Source organism: Tachypleus tridentatus, chromosome 2 (genome assembly GCF_004210375.1).
Source record: "Tachypleus tridentatus isolate NWPU-2018 chromosome 2, ASM421037v1, whole genome shotgun sequence".
Taxonomy (NCBI): domain Eukaryota; kingdom Metazoa; phylum Arthropoda; class Merostomata; order Xiphosura; family Limulidae; genus Tachypleus; species Tachypleus tridentatus.
In genome coordinates, this window is record NC_134826.1 from 64136915 (window position 1) to 64164447 (window position 27533).

The 27533-nt window shown below is 34.2% G+C and overlaps 2 protein-coding genes across 7 annotated transcripts in view; both read right to left on the reverse strand.

The window, feature by feature from the left end:
* Positions 1-327: 327 nt before the first annotated feature.
* LOC143244005 (putative iron/ascorbate oxidoreductase DDB_G0283291) lies at positions 328-9927 on the reverse strand. Of its 2 annotated transcripts, none has more exons than XM_076487938.1 (7): positions 9843-9927; positions 8022-8143; positions 4973-5088; positions 3581-3753; positions 3098-3282; positions 851-961; positions 328-591 (listed from the first exon to the last, which is right to left on the reverse strand). In XM_076487938.1, the coding sequence occupies exons 1-7, from the start codon at positions 9877-9879 to the stop codon at positions 409-411; spliced, it is 927 nt and encodes a 308-aa protein (XP_076344053.1). In that variant the 5' UTR covers positions 9880-9927; the 3' UTR covers positions 328-408. The 2 variants fall into 2 exon arrangements, with proteins under 2 accessions (XP_076344053.1, XP_076344054.1); XM_076487939.1 differs by lacking the exon at positions 9843-9927 and adding an exon at positions 8481-8686.
* Positions 9928-12402: 2475 nt separating this feature from the next.
* Positions 12403-27533, reverse strand: part of LOC143244006 (guanine nucleotide exchange factor for Rab-3A-like) — a 41654-nt gene continuing 26523 nt past the window's right edge. For 3 of the 5 annotated variants that reach the window (XM_076487942.1, XM_076487940.1, XM_076487941.1), the window contains exons 10-12: positions 26894-26993; positions 25404-25470; positions 12403-18795 (exon numbers count right to left, since the gene is read on the reverse strand). In XM_076487942.1, the coding sequence (XP_076344057.1) occupies positions 18719-18795; positions 25404-25470; positions 26894-26993 (244 nt within the window). In that variant the 3' untranslated portion in view covers positions 12403-18718. The remainder of the gene's footprint in view (positions 18796-25403; positions 25471-26893; positions 26994-27533) is intronic. The other 2 variants (XM_076487945.1, XM_076487943.1) reach the window with 1 other exon arrangement.

Genomic DNA, 27533 nt, shown 5'->3' on the forward strand with positions numbered 1-27533 from the left:
GGCACGAACCCGCGACCCTCGGATTACGAAATGCACGCCTTACGCGCTTGGCCATGCTAGGCCAATCAAGTTTCTTATTTATACGCAAATAGAGGTTGAATTTGATAGGCTGTGTATCCGTACTGCTATAATGACCCAAAATCATCAGATACAGCCCTTAACAAGAGTATTCCCTTTTCTGTAAGGTAGTTTGGATTCAAGTTTTACTTGTTTGCCTTTTATAAGCAAAGCTATCTGATTATAACCTTATTTCCTGAATAGTGGTGTATGTTTACATGCATAACAAATAACATGGAAATGCAAAACAAGAACAACAGGAAAATTAGAAATTATATATCTGATTATTTAATTAAGTAGGATGAAATCTGTGTTTGTCACAGAAAAAAATTATACTTTCAAGTAAATAGCTTAATACCTCAATATACCATAAAATCTTTTATGAATATAATCCGAAGTTTTTATTGGAGTCGTTGGGCTCGTGCCGTGGAGTGGCTCCACTGTGACGTCATCGTCGGGAACAACAAAATAAACAAAGGAGCTTCTTTCACGTCGTCTTTGAGCTTCATCATTCGGAACAAGGAGTCGATGAAACTGTAACATGGAACATGTGGTAATGACTGACTATTTTACTTCTAGTTTGTTATTTAAATGACGTCACATAGAAACAAAACTCAGCTCTTAATATTCTAGTTTTATAGCAATGTATAATGAAAAACGTTAACTGACAACTGTATTGTTAGTATATTAACCAAATGGATTCCCTTTTATCGTCAAAAACCCTAACAACAGAGGAATATCTGATCTTTTACAAAGACTTGCCGAACATAAACTACAAACATTATCTACTCACTGTTGCTGGATATAGTCCATTACTCCAGACGGACAGCAAGTCTGCAACAAGAACCAGAACAGTACCTTTTATTGGAGTGGCCTGGATCCATTCTCCTGACTTAGTCTTCAGCTATAAGATAGTAACATTTTCAAACGTCCAGAAAAAGTATTTCACAATAGTACTGTTCAACCGATTCCTAGAATACTTAAATATTCGACTCACAAGTAACTATTACTGTGAGTAACACATACACTGCTGGCCAAAATCTTAAGACCAATAAACATAAAGAATATGCATTTTGCGTTGTAAGACTCAACCACTTATTTGAGTAGAGCTTCGAAAGATGAAAATAAGAAAAGGGATAATAAAAATAAAAAAGTTTTTAGCAGTTAATATGAAATATGAAATTAGCCTAAATACTAGCTGGTCAAAAGTTTAAAAAATATACTGATACGAAGCGTTAATCAGTAAACACGTAACGAAATTTAGTCATTTGTGTTCAAGCATTATCGTTGTCAACATCTCCCACTGACATTTCCTGTGGTACATTGCGTAAAAACATGGCAAAGGCTAAAATGCTGACAGTGTTTCAACGTGGCAGAATTGTCAAGCTGCAAAAGCAAGGTCTCTCTCAACGTGCTATCGCTGGTGAGTTTGGGAAGGAAGATTCGACGGGATGTCCGGCAAGACACCAGTCGATCGTCGAGCCAGATTAAGGCCCTTACGGACGCAGAATGCAGCTCAAGAACAATAAGACGGCATCTACGAGAGAAAGGTTTTAAAAACCGTAAACGTCTTCAAAGGCCACGCCTCCTTTCACACCAAGAAACAGCTCGGTTAAACTTTGCTGAGAAGCACTGAAATGGGACGTAGGAAAGTAGAAGAAGGTTTTGTCCTCTGATGAGAAAAAAATTAATCTGAATGGCCCAGATGGCTTCCAAATTTATTCGCAAGATAAGGATTTCGTGTAGACATTTTCTACACGACACAGTAGAGAAGGTTCCATCATGATCTGGGGCGCTTTCTCCTTCCATAGAAAAATGGAGCTTCAGGTTATACAAGGGCGTCAAACAGCGGCTGGCTACATTGGCATGTTGGAGAGAGCATTCTTATTGACTGAAGGCCCTCCCTTTTTTGGAAATGACTAGATCTTTCAGCAGGACAACGCTGCAATTCACAATGCCCGCAACACAAAAGACATTTTTATGGCGAATAACGTGACTCTTTTGAACAATCCAGCGTGTTCGCCCGAACTGAATCTCACTGAAAATGTTTGGGATGGATGGCAAGGGAAGTCTATAGAAATAGACGTCCATTCCAAACAGTGCATGATCTTCGGGAAGCCATCTTTACCACTTGGAATAACATTCCAGCCAGCCTTCTGCAAACGCTTATATCGACCATGCCAAAGCGAATGTTTGAAGTTTTTCGCAATGGCGGCCTTGCAACTCACTACTGAGACCTCTTGTTGGGCATTTCCTACCTTGTTTAGGACTTCTTTTTGGTATGGTATTAAAATTTTGATCAGCTGCTATTTAGATTAATTTAATAGTGTTCACATTTTCCCTATTAACTGCTAAAAAGTGTTTTACTTTTATTTTCCCTTTTCTTATTTCCATATTTCGAAGTTCTATTCAAATAAGTGGTTGAGTCTAACAACGTAAAATGAATATTTTTTATGTTCATTGGGCTTAGGATTTTGGCCAGCAGTGTATATAAACACACAGGTCTAGAATCACGGCTAGAAATATGGTTTTGTTCGTTTTAAATTAAAAATGCCAAATGCGCAATGCAAACACCGGAGTTCAAGGTCCGAATTCCAGCGTTAATAGTCTACATGTATGTCGTTGATCTAACGAGAGACACAACAGAAGAGAATAAGTAACAGTATTTGTTAAGTCTCCATCTTTAGGCTTATAGATAATCTTACAAGGACTTCGCCCAATGGGATGGGCAAAACAAAATAATGAACACTAAGCCTCTTGAGGTAACATTTTGTTTATAAGTTGGCCAATTGACCCTACAAAATGTTTATTTCCATGGTTTGGATAATTTCAGTTCAGTTCATATGATGCTCTTTGACGTTTTAAGTAACGGACTGAATACTTGAAAAGTGTGGACCATTTCTTATACAGCTGACCTGTCTTGTGAAGTAATATTAAGTAAAGTAGTTGAATTTCTATACAATTTAATCAACTTCAACAGAACACAAACAGCTCGTATATAATTATAATACACATGTAATTTTTCTCTCAGTATCCTCACCTCCATTCCACCACTATCGTCTTGAAACAAGAAAGTTATGGTTCCAAAATCTGTATGTTCTCCAAAACGAGCAACATGAGGATTTTTCACATCTCCCACAGGAGGATAATAGAACATTCGGAAGCATCCGTCTTTTGTATTTTGTCGGTGTTTGTGACGTTTCAAGAAGAAATCTTCCTCTACACCTGTATTTAATGTGTAAGAAATGTCCATATAGGGAACTATTAATAATAAAACCTACTCAACTCTTTCGTTCGAATCTTTTAAAATATTTTGTTGCACATCATTACAATTACTGAAGACAAAAAAAAAAGGAAACGAGAATGTGGGTAAGTTTTCATAAAAGTGCGATAACAAATTGGATCCACAGATCCATATCTGAGAAAAACGTTTTTAAAATAATTTAAAATGTACATAAAACAAATACATCAACAAACTTAATGGATGTTTCTCAAAGATCAGAAACTGAATTAGTTAACTCACCTAATGCTATTGCCAGAACTTTCAAGAAACGTTCAGCTAAAGTCACATTGAATGAAATACATTCAAGACATGTTTGTCTCAATCCCGGTGCGTGTTCTTCAGATGGAAAAGAAGAGTTTTCATTTCTTACTGCGAAAGACTCTTTTATCTCATACTTGACATCTGGGTGGAGACTAAGGTGTAGAAAAATTGTATTTATCTTTTACAGTTTTCTACGTTTTGAATAATACACCAGGAAAACATTCGAATTACTATAAATTAAGCTGTAAACTAGCTTGAGAAATGGAAATAAATACACCTATAAGCCTAAAAATGAATAATATTTGGATTGCTGTTGTAAGAGAAGGTGTAATATTTGCAAGAAATTTGGTTTTTAAAAGCTAAAAATCTGAAAACATTCATCTAAATATCAGAACATTATTTAAACCGTATATCTGTATGGATATTATTGTTAAAAGAAATTGTTATGGTTCTGAGAAAAGCAAGTAATAATCTATGAATTCGGGTGGAGGGAATAATTTCAAATTAAAAACAAGAAATAACTTGAAACTTTATGTCTTTACATTGGGATATCTCTGTACCAAAACTGTTGGTTATTAAGCGCAAAGCTACACAACTGGCTATTTCTGCTGTATTGACCACACTATGGGTATCGAAAGTGTTTTTTTAGCGTTGTAATAATTCGGATTTTCTGTGAACCACTAGAGGGGGGGAAGGATATTTGTTTGTTTTCTTATCGCAAAGCCACATCGGGCTATTTGCTGAGCCCACCGAGGGGAATCAAACCCCTGATTTCAGCGTTATAAGCTCGAAGACATACCGCTGTACTAGGTAGGAGGAGGAAGGGGCACTCTAATTTTTTAGAGGTCAGTTAGTTTACAGTGTCGGAAGTTTTATGCTGATATTCCAACATTTCACAGCCATAATTAGTGAAACCTCCGAAAACAAACCGTATAAAGTTAGTGACGTACAGATGATATATGTTTTCGTATAAATTTAGTGACGTACAGATGATCCATGTTTTCGTATAAAGTTAGTGGCGTATAGCTGATCTATATTTACCTACATTTGGAGTGTAAAGCAGCAAAAACTTGTCCATGAATATTTTCAGAAAGTGTTCACATAAAAAAAAGGGATTTGGTAAACATCGAAACCCAACACCAGACATATTTGTTTTTTCAACCGCTGGAGCGTTGTAATGTGTTTTACTTTGAACTCCAAAATGAATCAATATCAAGTACCGGAAGAATTTCACCTCTTTTCACACCTATATATTTTTTTAATTGTGGTTTAACTCATAACTCGCGTCTTAATTTCTTCTAATAATCAAGCCTATGAAACTATTTCCCAACACAAATGTAGACTAATCTTGTCATTATTTAATAAACTTACTGTTCATTCTCTCCATTAGCGTAACCGTCTATAACGGGGTAATTTCGGCTGTACTTCTGTTTTACTTCTTTTGGCAACTTGAGAAAATCCTTGGATTTCTTATGTATATCGGATATCTTTGAAAACACAAATCAGCCAATTTTAGTTCTGTGTTAAACAGACAATAAAAAATGGACAATTTTTAACTTTCTCACATTATTAAACCTATACAAATCGATATAATGCATTGAGCCAGTTGAGTAACCACTTTACATTCGTGTCAGTCGTGACAGATACATCTAACTAAACACCTAAAATGCCAGTTACAGTTATCTAAATCTATCGTACGTATTGAAATACAACATTAAAATAACCATTTATTTCATCTTCTATTCTGGTGTGGTTGTTCGGTGCATTAGAAACTGTTAGATTGGAATATGAAAACTGATTAGAAATTATTTGGATGACCATATAACCAAGACACCTCCAGACAATATATATCAAACAAAATATTCTCACAGTTGTTATGGTGTGAATATCTAAGCTGACAAAGCATAATTATAATTAATTATATTTGTGATAATTGGTTATTATATAGTTTTCTGATATTTTAATTCTATCTTCTTTATTTAGTATTTTCCAATAAAAAGAAGAATATATGGTATTTCAACCTCACTTTGTCTTACATATCCATGGTCAATAATGTATTTTGTTGAAAACAGATTATTGCAGACACAGTTATGTTGAAATACTATTACACACAATTATCGAAAAAGCCCTAAAGGAATGAATTAAGAATGTTGTGCAATAAATTAAAGTAATACTATTTCTAATATCCTATGACAAATACGATTAATCAAAATACATTCACTTAAAATAAAAATGTTTCTGATGCTCATTTATACTTATTACATTGACAAAAGTAAAGAATAGTTATACTTTGAAGATGAATAGTTTTCATTTTATTTCACAATTATTCTCTAAATTGCAATCAAAATACTGAGAAGCTGTATTATATTACTGCCTTAATATGTAATAAAACATATTAAAATTCCTATATGTAAAAACGGCTCGTTTGAGTTGAGAAAAAGTTTTACGTTGAGGAGCGAACAACGTTTCAACCTTCTTCGGTCACCGTCAGGTTCACAAAAAAAGGAAGAGATAACTGACCGAAATAATAATAAAATAAATAATATAAAATTATATAATCAAACATCTAAGCACGCTCTCTACATTCCGACACTCTGGTCAGTTACCTCTTCCTTTCTTTGTGAACCTGACGATGACCAAAGAAGGTCGAAACGTTGTTCGCTCCTCTACGTAAAAAATTTTCTGAACCCAAACGAGCCGTTTTTACATATATTTTTCTTTACAAGTGGGTCTTCTCGACATCACTGAATATTAAAATTTCGTTCTCTTTCAGTGTGTCTCTGGATTTACAACGCTAAAATCAGGGGTTCGATTCCCCTCGGTGGGCTGAGCAGATAGCCCGATGTGGCTTTGCTATAAGAAAAACACACACTCTTTCGCTGCGTGCTTAACATTCTGTCATTGCTATAGTTGTAACCTTTTCTTCTGTTATTGTATTTAACATACTTCAGATTTAAACCGTTTTTACTAGTTACACTGACGAAAATTATACTCATCTTAAGAATAGAATATTCTTTTGTTTGTTTCTAGTTAAGCACAAAGCTACACAAGGGACTATCTGTACTCTAGCCACCATCGGGTGTCGAAACTCAGTTGCTAGCGATGTAGGTTCGCAAACATGCTGCTGTGGGGTACGAAGAGAAGGCTAGAACTACCGTACACCAGTCTGTAAAGAAACGGGATGATTTTTCTTTTCCTTTTTTACTACGTTCCGGTTGCCTCATCTGGTAGCCTTTGGTCATTTAATATTTGTAGACGTACGATAGTTATTGTATTTGTACTATGTGCAATCAATAATTGTAGAGTGGCCAAAATGTACGGTAACTATGGTACGTACATAGAGTGCTAGCATCTGAAATAAATCTTTTTATATTTAATCAGGTTTTCATTTTCAGGTGCCCATACATTTCTGACACTAGGAGGTTCAAACGGAAAACTATCATATCGCATTCACATCTTTACTCAGTGTTGTGAACTGTATGTCTGACATTGTTGTGGGTTATATTTTCAAAGTTTTAATTTGCTTCTTAGGTAGAAGCATGACATTGCCTAGTAGACTCGCAATCTGAAGATAGGGAACTCGATTCTCCTCATTTAACATGCTTGCTCTTTCAGTTGTGAGGTCGTTATTAAGTGTAGTCAATCCCATCATTCCCTAGTTAAAGAGAAACTCAACATTTGTTGGTAGGTAGTGTTGACTTCTTTCTCTTCTATCACTTCAAAATTAGGGACAACGCAGATAGTTCTGGAGTATCTTTGACCCAACATTCAAAAAACAAACTGTTTGCAAGAGAGAGGTGTTAGTATGCCACTACATAGGCCCGGCATGGCCAGGTGGGTTAAGGCGTTCGACTCGTAATCGGAGGGTCGCGGGTTCGAATCCCCGTAGCACCAAACATGCTTGCACTTTCAGCCGTGGGGGCGTTATAATGTGACCGTCAATTTCACTATTCGTTGGTAAAAGAGTAGCCCAATAGTTGGCGATGAGTGGTGATGACTAACTGCCTTCCCTCTAGCCTTACACTGCTGAATTAGGGATGGCTAGCGCAGATAGCCTTTGTGTAGCTTTCCGAGAAATTCAAAACAAAGTCATTGTAAGGGGTGGTACAAGTAGAAGTAATCATCTGTATGTTGATATGTGGTTTACCCAGTGAAACAGTTTTATTATAATAACATGGTCAATCTTTAAGGCGGAGTTCGTCCGTTGTTAGTAAGTATACATCACAGTGTCTAATAATCCACTGCGTTAGATTATTTTGAATAAAAAATGAAATTTCTTATATGAAAAACAGCATCAAATTTTGTTGCACATTCAAGCTAATAATAATAATAAACACTTTCTCTTTATGTCCTGTCTTTAAATTTATTCGCGTGTGTTGAGAGCCTTGTAGGGTGAGAAAAATACTATTTTACAACGTACCAGATTTTCAGGAATCCCGTGGTTTTTAATGTATAAAAAACCATATTTAAACAAAGCGCGATGAACTTCTGATGCAATTCTTCGAAATGCATCATTACTTGGTTCTCCTTGCACCTGCACACCTGGAAGTGTAAACATTGGTTTATTAAATTAAAATGACGAAAATATCGTTCACTTCAAAGACAACACAATACACTGTGTTTCAATTAAATTTTAATAAAATATTAAACGTTATCGTGTTTTATTTCGACTGAATCTTTGTTTGTTGTATCTCGACAAAGGACGTCGTCAAAACTTAGCAAGGGCAGATAAGAGAGAATGAGTAATTAAAATAGTATCTTTCGCACTTCTTAGAGAAAACCTCTCCTGGACCAGTAACTAATAATATAATTTATTGTGAATGTAACATGACACATTCGTAACTATTACAGGATATTTACAAATAAATATTTCACTTACCGATTTCTCGAACATCAATAATGGGAATGTTTTCCATTATTAACAAACACGTTTTTCCAATTCGAACTTTTTGCTTATCTCTAGACTGTGTTACAATCGGGTTGCTTAGTGGCCAGTGCTACAGTATTAAGGCTGTAAATCAATTTAATCCCCAAATTGTCGATTGTAACTGCCTTAAATAGGTGATTGACTAGTAACAGTTTCTCAAGTTAGAGGGCAGTAAAATGTTTAACTTCGTCGCTTTCCTCGTGATTTGATTTCCTTTCAAATGATACGATGTGTATCAATTCTAGATCATATCGCACAAGAGCACTCTCGTAATTGGTCAATCCAAAGATCAGAGTTCTTGTATTGCTGTGACGAGAATAACAGTGCAAATAAGACATATTCGTCTGAGAGTTTGTAAAAGTTTTTGGTTTAATTTACAAAGTAAATAGAAGCCATTGTATTTTGTTGATTCGAGCAGATGTTATATCAATATTTCATAATTACAACAGTATTCAAAACGTTTCTCTCAAGCAACAATTTTGTTTGTGTTTAGATTTTATGGAGACGTCTAAATAAAGCGGGTAAACGATATAGAATCTATAGTTATAAAGCAGCACAGTTGATATGTGGAATTATTTAGAACAATCTATATTCTATAATTCACAAGTTTTTATTGGTTATAGATTATATTTAATATTTAACATAATTTTGGTTACAATATTATGTATTGTTTTAAATTAGGTTCATTAAAGAGCAGTGTCTGTTTGTTTTCGAATTTAGCGTAAAGCTACACGAGGGCTATCCACACTAGTTGTCCCTAATTTAGCAGTGTAAGTCCAGAGGGAAGGCAACTAGTCACCACCACCCACCGCAAACTCTTGGAATACTCTTTTACCAACGAATAATGAGATTGACCGTCACTTTATAACGCCCCCACGGCTAAAAGTGCGAGCATATTTGGTGCGACGGAGATTCGAACCCTCGACCCTCAGATTACGAATTGAACGCCTTAACCCACCTGTACTCGCACGCCTGAAAGTGGAACCGTTGGTTTATTAAACTAAAAGGACAGAAAAATCATTCAGTCCAAATACTACACAATACACTGATTTCCTATTAAAGTTAATAAAAGGTTAAACGTTGTCATATACATACATATATATACATATGCTTATAATTTATTTTGGCACAGACTTTGTATAATGTAACATGAGAAAAACGTCGTCACTATCCAGCAGTGGCGAACGATAAAGAATGTATAGTTAAACCTCAGAAAAACTCTTATGGACGGCAACAAATGATGTAATTTTTTTTAATGTAACACGACACACGCATTACTATTATGTGATATTTATCAATAAATATTTTACTTACCGATTTCCTCAATAGCAATAATGGAAAAGTTTTTCATTCTTCAAAAACAAGTTTGTTGCTTTGCTTCTTCTGGCATGGCCAAGCGCGTAAGGCGTGCGGCTCGTAATCCGAGAGTCGCGGGTTCGCGCCCGCGTCGCGCTAAACATGCTCGCCCTCCCCGCCGTGGGGGTGTATAATGTTACGGTCAATCCCACTATTCGTTGGTAAAAGAGTAGCCCAAGAGTTGGCGGTGGGTGGTGATGACTAGCTGCCTTCCCTCTAGTTTTACACTGCTAAATTAGGGACGGCTAGCACAGATAGCCCTCGAGTAGCTTTGTGCGAAATTCCAAAACAAACAAACAAACCTTCTGTCCTACATAAATATACTATTATCATGTCTCAAGTACGCCAGGCTTATGTGGCCTTGAACAAAACGAGAGTGGTTGTTAACTAATTGATGCATGTATATTTTGAATGAGTTGAAGATGTATTGTAAGGAAACAGTTTTCAATACTTTCAGAAACATGTTTATTTTTCTTTTAAATGTATTAGGCAGAGTTTATTTATTAAAAAATTAAATAAATTCCAGTTATACGCCTACCGATGAAATAACGCGATAAAATACATTTCTGGGTTGGTCCGGCATGGCCAGGTGGTTAAGGCACTCTACTCGTAATCCGAGGGTTCAAATCCCAGTCACACTAAACATGCTCGTCCTCTCAGCCATGGGGCCGTTATAAAGTTTCAATCAATCCCACTATTCATTGGTAAAAGAGTAGCCTAGGAGTTGGTGATGGGTGGTGATGACAAGCTGCCTTCCTTCTAGTCTTACATTACTGAATTAGGGACGGCTAGCGCAGATAGCCTTCGTGTAGCTTTGCGAGAAATTCAAAACAAACTCATCGCAAGGGGTGGTACAAGTAGAAGTACAAAATGGTTTGGGTTTTCTATACCTATATGTGGCATTGACTTCTGGTATGCCGCACTTTTAACATTCTGTCCAGAAATCAGTCTGTGTTTTCTTATAGCAAAGCCACATCGGACTATCTGCCGAGTCCACCGAGTGGAATAGAACCCCCAGAAATCAAATTCCTCGTCTTTGGAGTTTTAGTGATGTCTTCTCCAAAAATGCCTTTCGTCACCCTACTCCCAAAACATCCACAGTTTAAGTCACAATAAAGTTGAAAACTGGCCATTAGACGAAATAACAACACGTTCTTATTTTATTGTGTAGAGAATAGATTTGGTTTATTTGTTCACTTGTGGGTGTGTTTCTTTTCTTCTCTTTGGAGTTCAAGAGAAAAGTGAGGTTTATTGAACCACTTCTGAGGGTGACATTTTCACAAATTTCGCGGAGAATTTGACGGCAACGTATCATGTTTGAATTGGTTCATTAGAAAAGTCTAGTTAGTTTTGTTCTATCTCAGAAATACAAAATAGAATAACATAATGCTTTAATGTATGGCACTACACTCATAGCAGTTGATTGCTCATTTTCGCGCAAAATTACTTTAGGGATATCTTCGCTATTCATTCCTAATTTTTAAATGACAGACAAGAAGAAAGGCAGCTATTTAAGACCATCCACTGCTAACCCTTAACCAGCGAAATAGTAATTGAAGTGAAACTGATTTTAGATTTTAAACTCTTCAACCATGCAGTTTAAACATTGTATCACGTGTGTATCACAATTTTGCATATTTTAATTACGTAATTCTGTTCTTACTGCAATACATCATTTACTGAAACATTTGGATGAAGTTCTTGCAACCAATTAACTTGCTCTGAAGGATGTGCTACAATGTTAATTTATGTCACTATACTGTATAAGAATTACATGCAAGGAACACAAAACTGCTTGATTTTATCATGATAGCTATAAATCCAAGAAACCATGAGTGAAAGCAAAGTAGAATACGAGTCATTTACACTGCATCAGCTAGATTCTGTGCCCACGAGGCCTTTCCACGAATACCAGAGCTTAAGACAAAATGGGATACGATATACACGGTTCATTGTCGTCCACACGTTCTACGTGTGTGAACAGTAATTTACAAATTAGATTTTCAGGTTGAGAATTAATAACCTAATAGTATTATTGTACTTAACACTTATTATTCATTTGTCTTATTTGCTGATAATGTACCGGTGTTCGATATGTACGATGTGGTATTTGAAGAAAGCATTGACAATAAACGACCAAAGAATGTACATCACTGACACTTGTCTTTCAAGTGCTAACGTTTCTTAAATACATTGTTTTTTTACATAATAAAATAGATACATTAAAAGAAGTTACATGTAATGTAGCTAATTAGTTTAGATTAAAAACCCGATCTCATATTTCTGTGGGAGGTAGCACTGTCAGCAATATGTTGGTTTCTTTATTGAAGACGATTCGATCTCTGCCTTTAAATATATGTATACAGAACATTACAAACCAAATGTTCACGAGTAACAAGTTTTTACACAGGAATAAAAATAGACATAAAATAATTACAGATAATTAACTCTTAAGATTTATGCGAGTCCTTCCAATGCATATAGCAATAATTTATAAACTCAAACACCATTCTTGCGCTTTCCATTGTTCTAATCTTTATTCATATAATTTCTTTAGAATACAATGATCATTTTGTCACAAAAGTTCAACGACTTCTATGACATTATAGGAAAGTTTATAACCTGGAGAGTCACTGTAATACAAATCTATGTCAAGCTGTCATGGTGTACTGAGACTTTGCCAGTAAAATGAACGTGTAGAAAATTCTAAGACATCAAAAACTTGCACATATTCAATACAGTATCTTTAGGTTTTTGTGGTAGGAAATACTATTATGTTAACGTCCCGTAAACCAGATGTGGCAACCCCTGAAAATTGGCTCAAAAATACAACTTCCAAATGAAGCTATTTTTATCAGCTAACTTTTTCATCTTCATTACTAAATATTCACTACGAATGAAACAGAATAGATCTGAGATTAAAATACTTTCATCACACAAAAAACTGAACTGTTTTATTATTATTAATTATCCTTAATTTCTAAAGATATCGTTTTGCTACAACTAACATAAAAAAAATATCTCAGTTTCAAATGGAATAATACATGATTTTAGAAACAAAATTAATGTACAAATATATAAATATCAACTCAAAATATACGTGGATTTAGTGTTAAATACAAACATTTGAAACGTAGTAAGACCTTTTAAATTTGACTTTGGAAGACATGGTTTGTTTCATTTTGTTGCCTGTAAACATCTTTTAAAATTAACCACAATGTTTGTTCACCAAAAGTACATTGACTATCTATTTTCTTGATTATGGTCGAAGTACTGATAGTCTAAAGTAATGTTACAAGACACGATCATCAAACTTTATCAAGTTATAAAAATCTTAAACAGCAACCAGAGTTAGTCACTGGTATTAATATGTTTCTAATGCAAGTTTAAAAAAAAAAGGTTTTGTTCACACACTACAGCTGAGACTTTTTACGAATGAACCACTCAATATTCTCAACAAAATGACACCGCAAGTACTGTTATCACAACATTAATGACCAGTCTTTAATACTTAAAAGCTTTCAGCTGTATACCTTCAAAAGTTATCACCTCGTGTACGATACAACATAAAAACAAATTGGGCAACATACGTGTGTCTAGAAGTGTCCCAACGTGAAGCGTATGTAAGAACACTAGTTACATTCTGTAATTATCTCTTGCATATTCTTGTTTCATAGAATAAAACTTTCCATGAAGAATATTAAATGAGCCTGTTAAAATTGGAAAAAACATTCATTACGTCTACATTCTTATAAATATCCCACGTCAAGTTCCTCATTATTCTGTATCACGTCGTTTTGTGTATTAAATGTAAAAATTATTGACCTTCTAACGGCGTCAAAACTAAACTCCCAGTTTAGTGTTAGCAATTCTAAAGTTGTTATTACTAAGTAGCAAGGTACAAATTTAGAACTCGTCAAACCATGTTCTATTAACTTCAGTTTCTTAAAATTATGGAAGACAAAGGTAATTAAAATAATAAAATAAAATTACTTGTTCTTCACAATAAATGAACGTTATTATATATATATATATATACACAAATATCTAACTTTTATATGATTTTAATAAAGTAAAATAAGCTACAGTCGAGTGTTAAGAAACAGTAAAATGAAGTGACAGGTTTCAAACAGCAGGAGATGTAAAAAGAACATCAGGGCTTTCCAAACTGTCACAGAACTTTTGCAAGTAATTTTTATTTATTAACATAGGTTTACTTTATATTTTATTTCTTTTTTAATTTCAAAGTTGATTTATTTTCTTCTTGATACACAGTAATTTACTTTAGTCGAGCGGGCACCACTAGGCCAGCCACAGAAACTTGTTTACAAGTGCTGCAAAATGTTCGAGATATTCGTCAGTTACGAAAGTTTGGGAAACACTGCAGTAACTGACAATGGTTATAAACGAAGTAATTTCATATATTAATAAATCACAGAAAAATTAGAAAGAAATCTTGATGTATAAGGAAGAAAGTTAGCTTACAGTGCAAAAACAAATGTTCAATAATTAAGAACACGGAAGAGATCAATGAATAAACAAGGAAACTGAAATCAAATGTTAATGGGAAAAAAGTTATATATCAAGACTTCATAAAATCTACAAAATAAAAGAAACGAGAAAAATATAAAAGAAACAAAACTAAATACTTCAATATATTCAACAGAGAATATTCACAAAGCCAACAATCGATCCCTAGGATTTATTTTTCAGGTCAGAAATTATTTTTAAATTCTATATTATTTCTAACATAACCCACAAAATGTTTAACAAGTGTGAAAAAAAAAAACTTTCTTAAAGTGTACAAAACACAAAATCAAAACTGACAGCTTTTTAGAATTCACTAAAGTAAGTTTTACATATTTCCTGTGTTTCTAATATCACTATCAAATGCACTAAAATATAAACCATTACACTTTGTACACAAGTTTGGAGCTATTATGAAACAGTCTCCTATGTTTCTCTTCAAAAGAGCAAGTGTTTGACATGTCATACTAAACTATGAGTTATTTACCAATTACTATTTAACTGAAGACTAACATATACTACACATCTTTAATTAGAAATTTCAGAATTGATTCAAATTCCACAAGAAAGTTAGTTCTAACCACAAAATAACAGCATTAGCACTGTGTGATTATGTTATTTTTTTAAATAATCAGAAGTTCAGAAGAACAGATTTTAAATGGTAACAATATAATGGGTTATACAATAAAATCCTAGGCATATACATATTTAATAGTATTATTGAGAGGAAACTTCATAAAGAAAGTTTAAGTACAAGTGTAAACACACCATATTTTGAACTGATTAAGGGGAGAAGCTGGTCTTATTACCTAGTGTTGGGTGATTACTGAAAATGGAAAGGCTTTATTTAGTAAAAGATTTCATTGTCTGTAGTTCCAGAGTCGAAAAGTATGAGGGTAACTTATTATCACGATGCGATCGGCTAAAATTCCAAAACAACCATAATTAAAGATGTTTTCTGATATTAACCTGTTTTTAGTATTTATTATGAGACTTGTGTTCCATCTGATGAATCAATTGCAAGAACACTGACACAATGGCATGAATATGATGGGTTATGTTTGTTGTTACACACTCATTATACCATGTTAAATTAGCTTGCTAGTAATTGAAACATTGTTATTTGAAGAGTTAAACATATAGGTATTATTATTTCAAACAGACTGATTATGTTTCAAAAATGGAAGATATTTTAAATGAAAGAACACATCTTAAGTCCCTCAATAACAACTGTTTAAGTTTACTGTAAGCATGAGTAAAATCTCCAGACTTCAAAATATTTTGATACTTGTAAACTCTTCTCTGACACCACTTTTACAGAACTTTATCCTTCAGGTACACATCTAAATTTTTCGTGTGGTTAACCAAATTACAAAAATTAACCAAAATTATGCAAAATGGTTTACTCCTCTGACCTATTCTATCTACTCTGTTTCCTTAGCTATAGACTTCCTACACATCTTACACCTGAAATAAGCTCACCAACTAAGAACAAATTTACTGTTAAAGGCATATTTTACTTTGTTTAAGAGATATCTAAGTCTTCTAATACAAACCAATTAGTTTTAGCCAACTTTGATATTCAGTCCTTTTTCCCTAATTTCTCAATTAAGGAAAAAATAATTATTAAACAGTTATCTCCAACCATCAATGCCCTGTACTCTGACTTCAATCAACAAAAATTCACACAGCTCCTTAAATTAGTCCTCAAGGACAGTCAGTTGGCTTTTAATAGTCATCTTGGTGGACAGAAAGATGTAGTGGTAACAATACATGGGTTTGACTCCTCAAAATGTTTTCTCCATCACTACGAATGTCAACCACTCAATAATTATACCGTTTATTGAAAAGAGTGTTATACAGAAGATGTATTGATAACAATTTTCTATTCTTTCACAACACTGACCATGCAAAGAAGTTTTTAGATTACCTAAGCTCACAACATCACAAGTTAGATGAAAGACAACAATAACAGTTATTTTTAATGTCAAGAAAATAAATCATCTCTTTACCAGATTTATTTATTGTACGAAAACATTTACCGGCTTATACGCTCGATTCGACAGTTTTATGCCAGGCTCTTTCAAACACAACTGTGTTCTAAATCTTCTAAGACAGAGCACATAATGTTTGTTCCGACTACTTCCGTCTTCGCTCAGAAATTTCAAAACTTTATGACACGTTTCAAAGTGATAGTTTTGTCTTTAATTTCTTATACTCATCAGACGAACATTTTTGACAACTAAAACAGAACAAACACAATCTCCAACTACCCACTAGTTCTTATCACATCTTTCAGTGTTAAACAAAGTTAAAATTCAAATATCAAATTTTAAAAAAAATCAAAGATATCACCCACAAATTAAGCTACGTTTGGTATCTATGTTAACATTTATCATTAAAACTAGTTTAAAATCAAAGACACTTGAATCATTCCTATATGCACACGAGTCATATATAAATGCAGTTATGGTAGCAGTAATGTTACCTATACTGGTAAAAGAACTATATGTTTACTACAAATTAGTGTGCACGAGTACATGGAAATTTCAGTTAGAAGCAGAAATAAACTAACTAATCCGTCTGAATCTTGTTTTCAGTTACACAGTGAGAATAACGATCATATCATACTTCTTGAAAAATTTCATATCCTCGACTCTAGAACTACAGATTATAAATTCCTTATTAAAGAAAACTTCTCCATTTTCAATGACCACTGAAACCTAAACATTAACCTCACCTCCACCTTGTTGTCATTAATCTCATCCATTCCAGATTCTCAGCATTTTCATTTAATTATTACTTTAAAGACGTGGTGTTTACACTTAATGTTCCATTATATTGTTATCATTTTAGTCTGTTCTTTCTCAACTTCTGATTGAATAGTTTTCTTATTCACTCAATAGCTGATATTTTTTTGTAATAAGAATATTGTGAAACAATGTTTTGAGGTTTTAGTGATATAGAAAGTTAAATCAATAATTAAATTCATAATTAAATATGGTTTTTGGTTTTACTATGTTTTCAATATTTATCATTTAGAAATTACTTAAAACCCTAAATAATTAAAAAGATGTAGAGACCACAATTAACAGCCATATGTACATGGCTGAAATTACTCACGTTTTTTCTTTCATAATTTTAAAACTTATTTACAAATTCTTAACTACCTTGGAAACAAAAAAGCAACCATTTTAACTGTTTTGTGAAAGTTTTTTGAATGAACTCACCACCCAACATAGATCTTTACCGTGATTTGATAAACTGCACAGTTCTATTTATAAACAGTACGTGTTTGATCTTGTACATGGGTTCATGTTTTAATCTTTAAAAGGTTAAAAACTTAATGTATTAATTCTTTAATAAGTAATAACAATCCACTAATTCTTCAATCACTAACATAACACTGTTACTCGGGTAAAAAACTCATACTCATGTAATAACTAGCTAGAAATATCTAATGTACACAAAATGTAGGAAAACTAATTATCAAAGCCTTTTCTTGTGCACATTGAAAGCTAATTATGAAAGGGTGGTAAAGCCAAACAATAAATATACTGACAAATCAATTAACGAACTAAAGAGGTGTCAATAAGTTAAAAAGAAAACAAACTTATTATGCATGCTACACAATATTCCTACAAATCTCACTATATATATTCTTAATATAATTACAAAGTGAACTTTATAACTGCTGTTTTCTTACTTTATGTACTAGAAAAGCTTTCTTGAGTAATAATTCATTTGTAATGTATAACCTTGAAATGAATTAACTTCAGTAGCTACCACAAAAACAGATCTGAGTATAAAAAAAATTAAAACTATAAATGTTTAACAGTCCTCTCTTCAGTATGTAACAACTAAATATATCCACTAATATTGATATACATAAAATATATATATATTCATTCCATTATATATATATATATATTTCTATACAAAAAGAAAAGCTATTTAATCAAATACTTTCAGTTTAGTTGTACTATCTCTATCATAACCTTACTATTGTGAACCTTTATCTATAACTAAACTACAAGGGGAAAACATTTTGACAGTAAACCTAGAGATTACTGTAAAATGTACTATTTAACTTGAAACAGTTTTTCTTTTTTCAAAATTTAAATAAATACGTGATCTATATATTGTATAATTCTCAACTATCAATTTACAATTTGACACCAAGATATCAATACTTTTGACACAAAAACACAAGAACAAATTAATTTCCCTTGTATCATTCTTCCACAGAAAGAGATTTAATGTTCTTGACTTTCTATTCATCACCACAGCTGAGCTGAAGATGAGTTTTATGGGCCAGCCAACCCAAGACGAGTCATGGCCATCAAGTGTCTCCTTCTCATGACTTCCCAGTATGCTTCATGTACTATTCAAAAGGGAAAAAGTATGTTTGATACCACATCTTTTTATATTTTAAATTTCAAAATAAAGAATAAATCATAATTTCCTTTACTTATTAAAATATTATAAACCAAACTGTTTCATCGACATTTCCCAAACTGTAATTACAAGTTATCAAACTCATGAATTCCTGTATATAAAACCTGTCTACCCACAAGTCATTTGCTAATTTCGAAGTCCAAAGGTACTCGAAACTGCGAATGACTTGAATATCTTTTTCATGTCACTATTCTGAATGTTATTTTCTAAACACTGGTATTTTAGCATACAAGTTCAAATTTAAAAGAAAACAAAAATTCATTTTTTTAAAACTAATTTTAAAGACATTATTATTTTTCTGAGCAACTCTCCATGTTTCTTCAGTTTATTATATACTATTTGCTGCACCTACTGGTCAGTAATTTCTGAAAATGGTATCTGTCAAGTTTTATCAGCTGTACTGGAGTTACTGTAAAGTCTTTTGATAAATGTGCAAATAAACACTTTCATAATAAAGGTACAAATCTTTTATGTACGGATAATAGTGTTCCCATCTTTTTGATAAAAATATATCACTACTAGTCATTTCAATGTAAGTATTTTATCAACCTGTTTAAGAAACAAGCAAAATTATTTAAATCAAACTTTTGATGATAAAAGACTTTCATAGATGTTTCAAATAAGATTTAATCCCATTTCAACTGATTTTAAAATATATTATGTGGATACATTATTCAATGTGCAGGAGGTCAAACACATCTAAACACTTCTGAATTATAACACAGTATGACAGTGTTTTACAGATTCAGACTTATTTTCATTTCAAAACTAAAATATATCACACAGAAAGTTCCTAAGACTTTGTTATTGGTTTAGGTGATGAGAACAACATGGCTTTTTTAGTCTCTAATGACTGGTATAATTTCCCACCAGTTTTGGTGTGTACACACACACACACACACACACACTTCAATATGTTAAAAACAAATGTTTTGAATTATGTTCTCATTTTATAAATCTATAAAAATATAATTTCAGGATGTACATTATCAACAAGCTAATCTTTGAAAGACTAATATTACTGCATCATCACTTGTGGGAATAATGCCCACCACAAAATATCAGATTCTGACTCAGTGCTAATGACACCCAGTTTAAAGTTGAGTGTAGCTTCCAAATACGGAATTTCTCATCAGCTATCTGCATGGTTTCTGTTTGGTAGAAGTTTTAGCCACATGTTTTAACAGTCAATGGTGCATCCAATTTTTTTCAGTAACTACAAAAAAGTAACTAAAAAAGGGGTGATGCTACAACTAACATCTACTGACAGTTCAAAGTAGGCTTAAAAATAAAATGTATCATTAAAATAATTTGTAGCTGATTACAGTTTAATATGGTTATAAACAAAGTATTGCATTTATCTATTAAATTACCATAAGCACAATCATACCTGCTGAATTTGGTAATTAATGTTTAACGTGCTTATTTTCATTTTGGACATTATTTCCATTTATCCTTCCTATCTGTGCACTTATTTATAAAATTAATATATTATAAAAAAAATAAAAAAATAAATAAATAGCATAAAAACAACATTTACATCTGGTCTATAACGTCAAAAGAAAATCTACAGTAATTCAAGTTGTAAAGGACTTTCTGTAGCGTGACTGTAATAATCATACTCACCAGGAAGACTAAAATTCAAAAACCATAGTCATTCACCTGAAGTTGGCCTTTTCAGTCCTGGTTTCGAATTACTTAATGTTTCGGTCAATTTCTAATTTCAAATTCAACCAGATGAATTGTGATTTTTAAAAGGGAGCCACATTAAAAAGGTGTAAAGTATAAATTAAAAAACTTAAATGGCATTAAAAAGATTAATGTCCTTTAAAAAACTAAAAACATTATCAAGGTGGACAGTTTCACCATCACCAATAACACTGTCTACCATTATGGACAAACCTTGAGATAGAACATCCTTAATAAGTTGCCACTGTTCTGAATCATAACAATGACATGAAAGTAAAATGTGGCTTATTGTGATCTTAGTGTTACACAAACAAGACAGCCAAAGTCCAATACTGGGTTTTATTTGGAAAAGCTTGTTTTTATGTTGCTCACTCCAAGTCGACTGCCAGCTGGCACAGAGCCAAGCCTTGAATACAGGACCATAGTCCATATATGGAACAGACATAGCGGTGATAGTGCCAGAGCAGAGACATAACTGCAGTGTCGATGAGCTTGTTCCCACGAATACCAACGTGGCCTGATACCCAGAAAAACTGGATAGTAGTAGATGTTAAAGACAAATGGACTAGTCAATTATGAATATCTGCAAAAACAGGGTGTGAACCAATGTGAAGCGATTCCAGGGCCAGTAGCGAAAGAAGCAAGTCAGCATAAAACGTGCAGTTTGAGTACTACTTAGCTTCAATATGATCCAGGGAAAAAGAAATGGCAAACAGTTAAGCAGTGAACACAGAAGCTGTAGAGGGGATTTTACACGCAACCACCAAACCACAACAAACCATAACAGAGCCCACACAGCCACCTGATTTTGAACCATCTGTATAAATAGGAATGGAAGGATGGTTAAAACATGTTCAGCAAATAGTTGACAGTATTTCCAATTAGGTGTGTCTATCTTTCTCAGATGACTTAAAGATAGGTCACAATTGGGGACAGTAAGAAGCTATGGTGGGGTGGGCTGACCAGTGGATACAGCAATATTATCCAAGGACAGACCCAATTCATCTAACTTCACCTGGATACGAAGGCCAAAAGGAGCAATGGCAGATCGTCTGTACTGAAAAGGCATGGCCCATCGAGGAAGGAAAACACAACCCCAGGTGGGATGCTTTGGTAAGGAACAAACTTTCAAAGCATACAGTAAAGACAGTTACAAATGGTGGAGGTGCAAAAAAGGTTCATGAGACTGTATAAGCTCTGAACTTGGGAAGTGCAGAAAACCCAGGTGCAAAGCCAAAGTCTTTGATGACGAATAGGGTCCAGCATCTTTAGGTCCGAAGTCCTGACAGAGCCATAGACCAGTGATCCATAGTTGAGTTTCGAACTGATAAGAGCACGATATATCTTTGGCACAGGACATCAATCCACTTCCCAAGTGGTGAAAGAGAGGACACTGAGGATGTTCAGTGTTTTGTACATTTGATCAGTAGCTGCTTTATGTGTGGTAAAAAAGGTTAGCTTACAGTCAAAGATAAGCCCCAAGAACTTTGTCTCAGAGACCACAGGCAGCACAACTTCACCGATGCTGAGCTCAGGATCAGGGTGAATACCCAGTTGGCAGCAAAAGTGCATGCAAACGGCTTTAGAGAGAGAGAAGGTAAAGCCATTAATTTTTATACTAAAAAGCGTGACACTCAGAACACAGCCCTGAAGGCCTCCAAGTTCCTGTAGAAAAGAATAAGAAAGTGTCGAACCTACACAAACTCCAAATCTCCTGCCCATTAAAAACTTTTTAATAAAAAATGGCCACATAACCCATATACATGGAGGTCTCGCAAAATGCCACACCTCCATGTCATATCATAAGCCTTCTCAATGTCAAAGAATATTGATACAGATGTTGTCATTTGAGAAAGGCTTCTCTGATTGATGTTTCAAGTCAAATCAGGTGATCCATGGAGGAGCACTGTTGTTGGAACCCACACTGGGTGGGCAAGAGAAGGTTGTTTGATTCGAGGAACCAAACAAGAGGAGTATTAACAGTCCTCTCTAGGGTCTTACAGAGACAACTCATCAAAGCAATTGGACGATAGTTTGAAGGAATCTTGGAATCCTTCCCAGACTTGGAGAAAGGCAGGACAATAGCCTGGCACCAGGCATAAGAAAAAACATTCTCCTGCCAGATCCAGTTAAAATCAACCAGAAGGATAGCAAGAGAAGCAGGTGATAGAGAGTGCAGCATCTCATAGTGTATATTATCAGGTCCAACCAATGCACTGCCAAACCAATGAAGAGCCAGTTTGAGTTCCACCAGTGTAAAGGGACAATTATAGTCATAGATACAATTAGCTCAAAAGGAAATAGGTGATTGCTCTGTCCGAGTCTTGATGGCTAAGAAGGTGGAAGAAGAAGCAGAGTGCTAGATACCTGGCAAAAGCTTTCACCTAAAGTATCAGCTACTTACTTCCTATCAGAGAGCAAAATTGAGAGAGGGACAGAAATGTATTGCCCACTGACCTTTTGAACCTTGTCCCATATGACTTGGAACTGGTGGTAGAAGATATGCCAGTTGTGAACTTAATCCAAGATTCCTTCTGGCTTTGACGTCTAACCCACCAAGCATTTGCACAGGCCCGCTGGAAAGTGATGCAGTTCAACAGTGTGGGACATCTATGGAAAGTATCCCAGCCTCGTTTTTTGAGCCTTCCATGCCATGTGGCAGGCAGGGTTCCACCATAGACGAGGATATAGTGGAAAAAAGTGTCGAGGTTTTAGGAATACATTGAGCAGCTACTTGTATAACACAGTTCCTGCTGCCACACAGTCATCTATTGATGGCTTATAGACAATGGCAGGATAAAATTCTGCAAGAGCAGTGAAAGAGCGCCAGTTTGCCTGATCCAGCTTCAACTGGGGCATGCGGGTCAGGTGGCGTCGACCATGGCCAGTCTCTCTCAAGAGCAGCATACATCTGAGATGAGGTGGTGGACAGCAATTTGAGCCTCAGGATAAGTAATGTTATGAGTCATTTTCAAATTATGCACCTCTTTTTCTTCCAACCATTTAGGGCAAGAACGAAAGTAGGACAGGTGAGAGCCATTGCAATTGATGCAATGAGGGTCCATTTCACACTCATAGGCATCATGGTCCTTGCCACTGCAATGAGCACACGTCAAGGAACCACAACATGACGTCTTTGAGTGACCAAACTATTGACACTGGAAACATTGGAGAGGATTTGGAATGTATGGCCATACTCTGCAATTAAGATAACCTGCCATGATGGTATCAGGCAGACGTAGTTATAAAAATGTCAGAATGAGGACATTGGTCAGCACCATAATTCCATCTTTGTGAGTGGAGATAACGCCTCACTGCACAAACTTCTTGGGTGGAGAAACCAAAGAGAATCTTCGACTCTGGGATGTTCTTCAAATCCCTCTCAGCAATAACTCATTGTGATGAATTCAAAGTAGCATGAGGTGTAACCTCAATAGGTATATTCCCAATTGCCTTTGAATGCAACAGGACTTCACTGTGTTGAGATGTGGATGTTTCCACCAATGTGTCACCAAATTGAAGCTTTTTTACTGACTTTAGAGAGCCAGCAAGTTCCTCTTGTCCCTTCTGAATGAAAAAGGGAGACATTTGCCCTAAAGGTTTGTCTGAAAGTGAGTGCAATATAAAAAAATGAGATACGACAGGTGGTATGGATGGTGAGGATTGCTACTCAGAATCTTAAAGACGTGGTTGTTTACTTATTGAGTATTTTTTCATTATTTTATTTCAATTTTTAATTGGAGGATCCATAGGAAAAAAGGAAATTTCAGTGCCTATTGACTCCACCCACCATAGAGCCCTATGAGGGGACACACTACAATGTCAAACAAGGACACTAAGGCAACGCCAGGGTTTCGTGAGCACTATACCCAAACACCAGCATCAGATATAACGTCCACCACACCTGTTGAGAACATCCAACACTGGTACTTGGTTGACCCTTGCCCGAGTGGACCAGCCGATTGACACATAGGGGCCACCCAAGGCTGCCCATCTACAGGAATTCAAGGCCAAAATGGTGTGTTAGGGTTCGACCCCTCAACCACCAGGATCTTTTCCTCCCCTTCACGGGTTACCATGCACAGCAAACACATGGGTGGATGTTTAGATCCCAGAGGAGGTAAACTGAAAGAACAAAATCTTCCCTGGGAGGTCCCCTCACCACATACAGGAATCCACACCGAGGAAAAGTTAAAGTATAATCTACACCTGACACCCTTGGGTTAAAGTATGCTCTATGTTTGGTAATCCTTAGATTAAAGTATGCTATAGTGTGAGAGTTCTTAGACTAAAACATGTTCTATATTGAGCACCCCTTGATTTTTAAAATTTTATAAAATAATGAAGTATATTACAAATTTATATGGTTAATGTAGGAATTATGAATACAAGTGGGAACATCACTTTTGCTTGTATTCATTCAACTGTTTAAGATCACAGCTAGAAGAATTCAAACTAGGTTACACAATACAGATCATAACAGCTGTCAATTTATTAGTTGGAAACTTTTGGTTTTACTATAAGAAAGGAAGCGTTGTGAACTAAGGTACATTTACAGTAACACCAGAAACGGTGTCTAAATCCTTGTTATATTATTCTAATTAAAAGTACAACAAACAAAATATCGAATTTTTAGAAGGGATTTAAAAGTAATTCATGCCCTTGTTACAATACAAAAACTCTTCAGTATTATGACTCATGCATTTTTTGTTACATCACTTTTACCTTTTATTACTTTGCACATTATGGAAAGGAGAGTGACTGTTCTGATATTTTTGGTTCATCATGGACCTGACATCTGACTCTGTGTTTAAATATTTAATAAATATGGTATTCTATACTTACTGCCACTTTTCACTAGACCTTGTTTGATGTATCTCAAGTAGCAAAAGAATTCACACACTGCAGCGATCTACAGTAATGAAATGTACCAGAAATTAGTCCAAGTTCTGCTGTTATAACATACATGCAATACTAAAAGACACACTAACTTCTAGTGTATAACAAGTACCACATATTAAAATATTCATAAACTTCTCAGAGAATATAATGGAGAGATCTGTGTTATGTTTCATCAGTTACAGAAGAAATTCACTTAACTCACAAAAAACTTAACTATACATGTAGGAGTTTCCAAAAATGAATATAACCTCACAACCACATACTGGTTTTCAAGCATTTGCATTCAAATTTAATTCAAAATTTCACATAAAGCTGTATAAGAACTAGCTGCACAAATTAGTCCCTAATTTTGAACTGATAGACTAGAAGAATGTAGCTACTCAACAGCACCAACTACCAATTTTTGAACTACTTTTGTCTGATCAAAAAATGATATTTGACTGCCACTTTTATAAAGAACCCATGACCCAAATGCATAGTTAGTTTTGCATTAGTGAGGTGGAAACCTATAATTCAAAATACAAACACACAAGCCAGTTATTTAGTTATATAAACATAAATTTCAAATCTTATCTGTTACTATTGATGATACTATATTCAATTAATACATGCTAACATTCACAAATTCAAGAATAAATTTCCCTCAATAAATACAGAATTGTGAAGAGAAGAATTTAAGTTTTCTATTGGTTGTAAATATTTCCATCAGTTAAGTTGATTGTCAAGTAATCACAAAATTCAGAAAAAAGGGAGGGGCTTTTCTGGTGGGTGTGACAAATTTATAGGTATCTCATGAAATCAAGAATGTAGGAGGTTCTTATTTTAGATTTATGTTTGTAATCAAGCATAATTCATATTTCTAATTGGTTGGAAATTGCAGCAGCCTATTTAGTTCAGAAGTTAGAAAATACTAAAGTGAAGAAATCAGAGCTCAGATGCATTATGTGACAATAAAAATGAAGATTAAAAAATGTTTTAAGTAGTTCTTTTTAAAATTAAGAAATTAAAACTTAAGAGGATATAATTAGATGAATTATAAACTATTTTCTACATTTACTTAAATACATTGATTGTGAAGTCATTTAATTAAAATTTAAATGTAACCCCATGAAAAATAGACAAGAGCAATTTAACTTGATTTATATGAAAGAGTTTAAAATGACTTGTCTGTTTTTCTTTTTAAAGAAACATGTTGGAAAATTTAGCTATTGTATAAGGTGTTATAATTTATACCTTTCTTTAAATTTATAACCACACTCCATTTGTCAATACAAATTAAATGTTTCTTTTCCTTTAATAGCTCAACATTTTTGGCCATACTATTTTTAGGCATAAATTGTAAATGCTATTACTTTATGTAGATAAAGAAAAAAAATTACACAATCAATTACTTCAAAATTGTTGGAAAACAGTCAACTATTATCCACACTCACTCTGTTTCGGCACAGCTGAGAGATATAGTACCACTGTGTCCCTTCTCCCAGCTTCATCCTGTATTTACAAAATCTTGGAGTCTCCAGCAGACAACAATTTCTGAAATGCAACAGAAAAGTTTTGAGTTCACACAAACATCAAAAACATTCCATCTTTCAATTAAGTTACCTTACAAATGCTTTAAATTGGAGATGTATTGAACTATACAAAACTCAGAAAAGATTATATTCACAATTATACTTGCTTTATAAGTAAGTAAACACCATGAGACATCAGATGAAATATTTTTTGTATGATGAGAATAGCCACAGAAAATATTCACACACACACACAACACTTTTAGAAAGGACGTAACTAGTGACTGAAAAACACCAATGCAATACTTACAAGTAAACATGTTTATGGAACTGATATTTCTATGATCAATATAAGTAAATGAACCAAAAATATCAAACACCATTCACAAAATATGTTACTAAATGTCCTTTCACCTGAAGTATTGTGCTTAATATTCATCTTTAACAAATAAAACACTTAACGGCAGAAGAAAGCAAGCGAGATCACTGGAAAGATGGTATACTTGTTTGACCAACAGCTAAATGTATGACAGATTAATCAAGATTATGACAATACCAAATG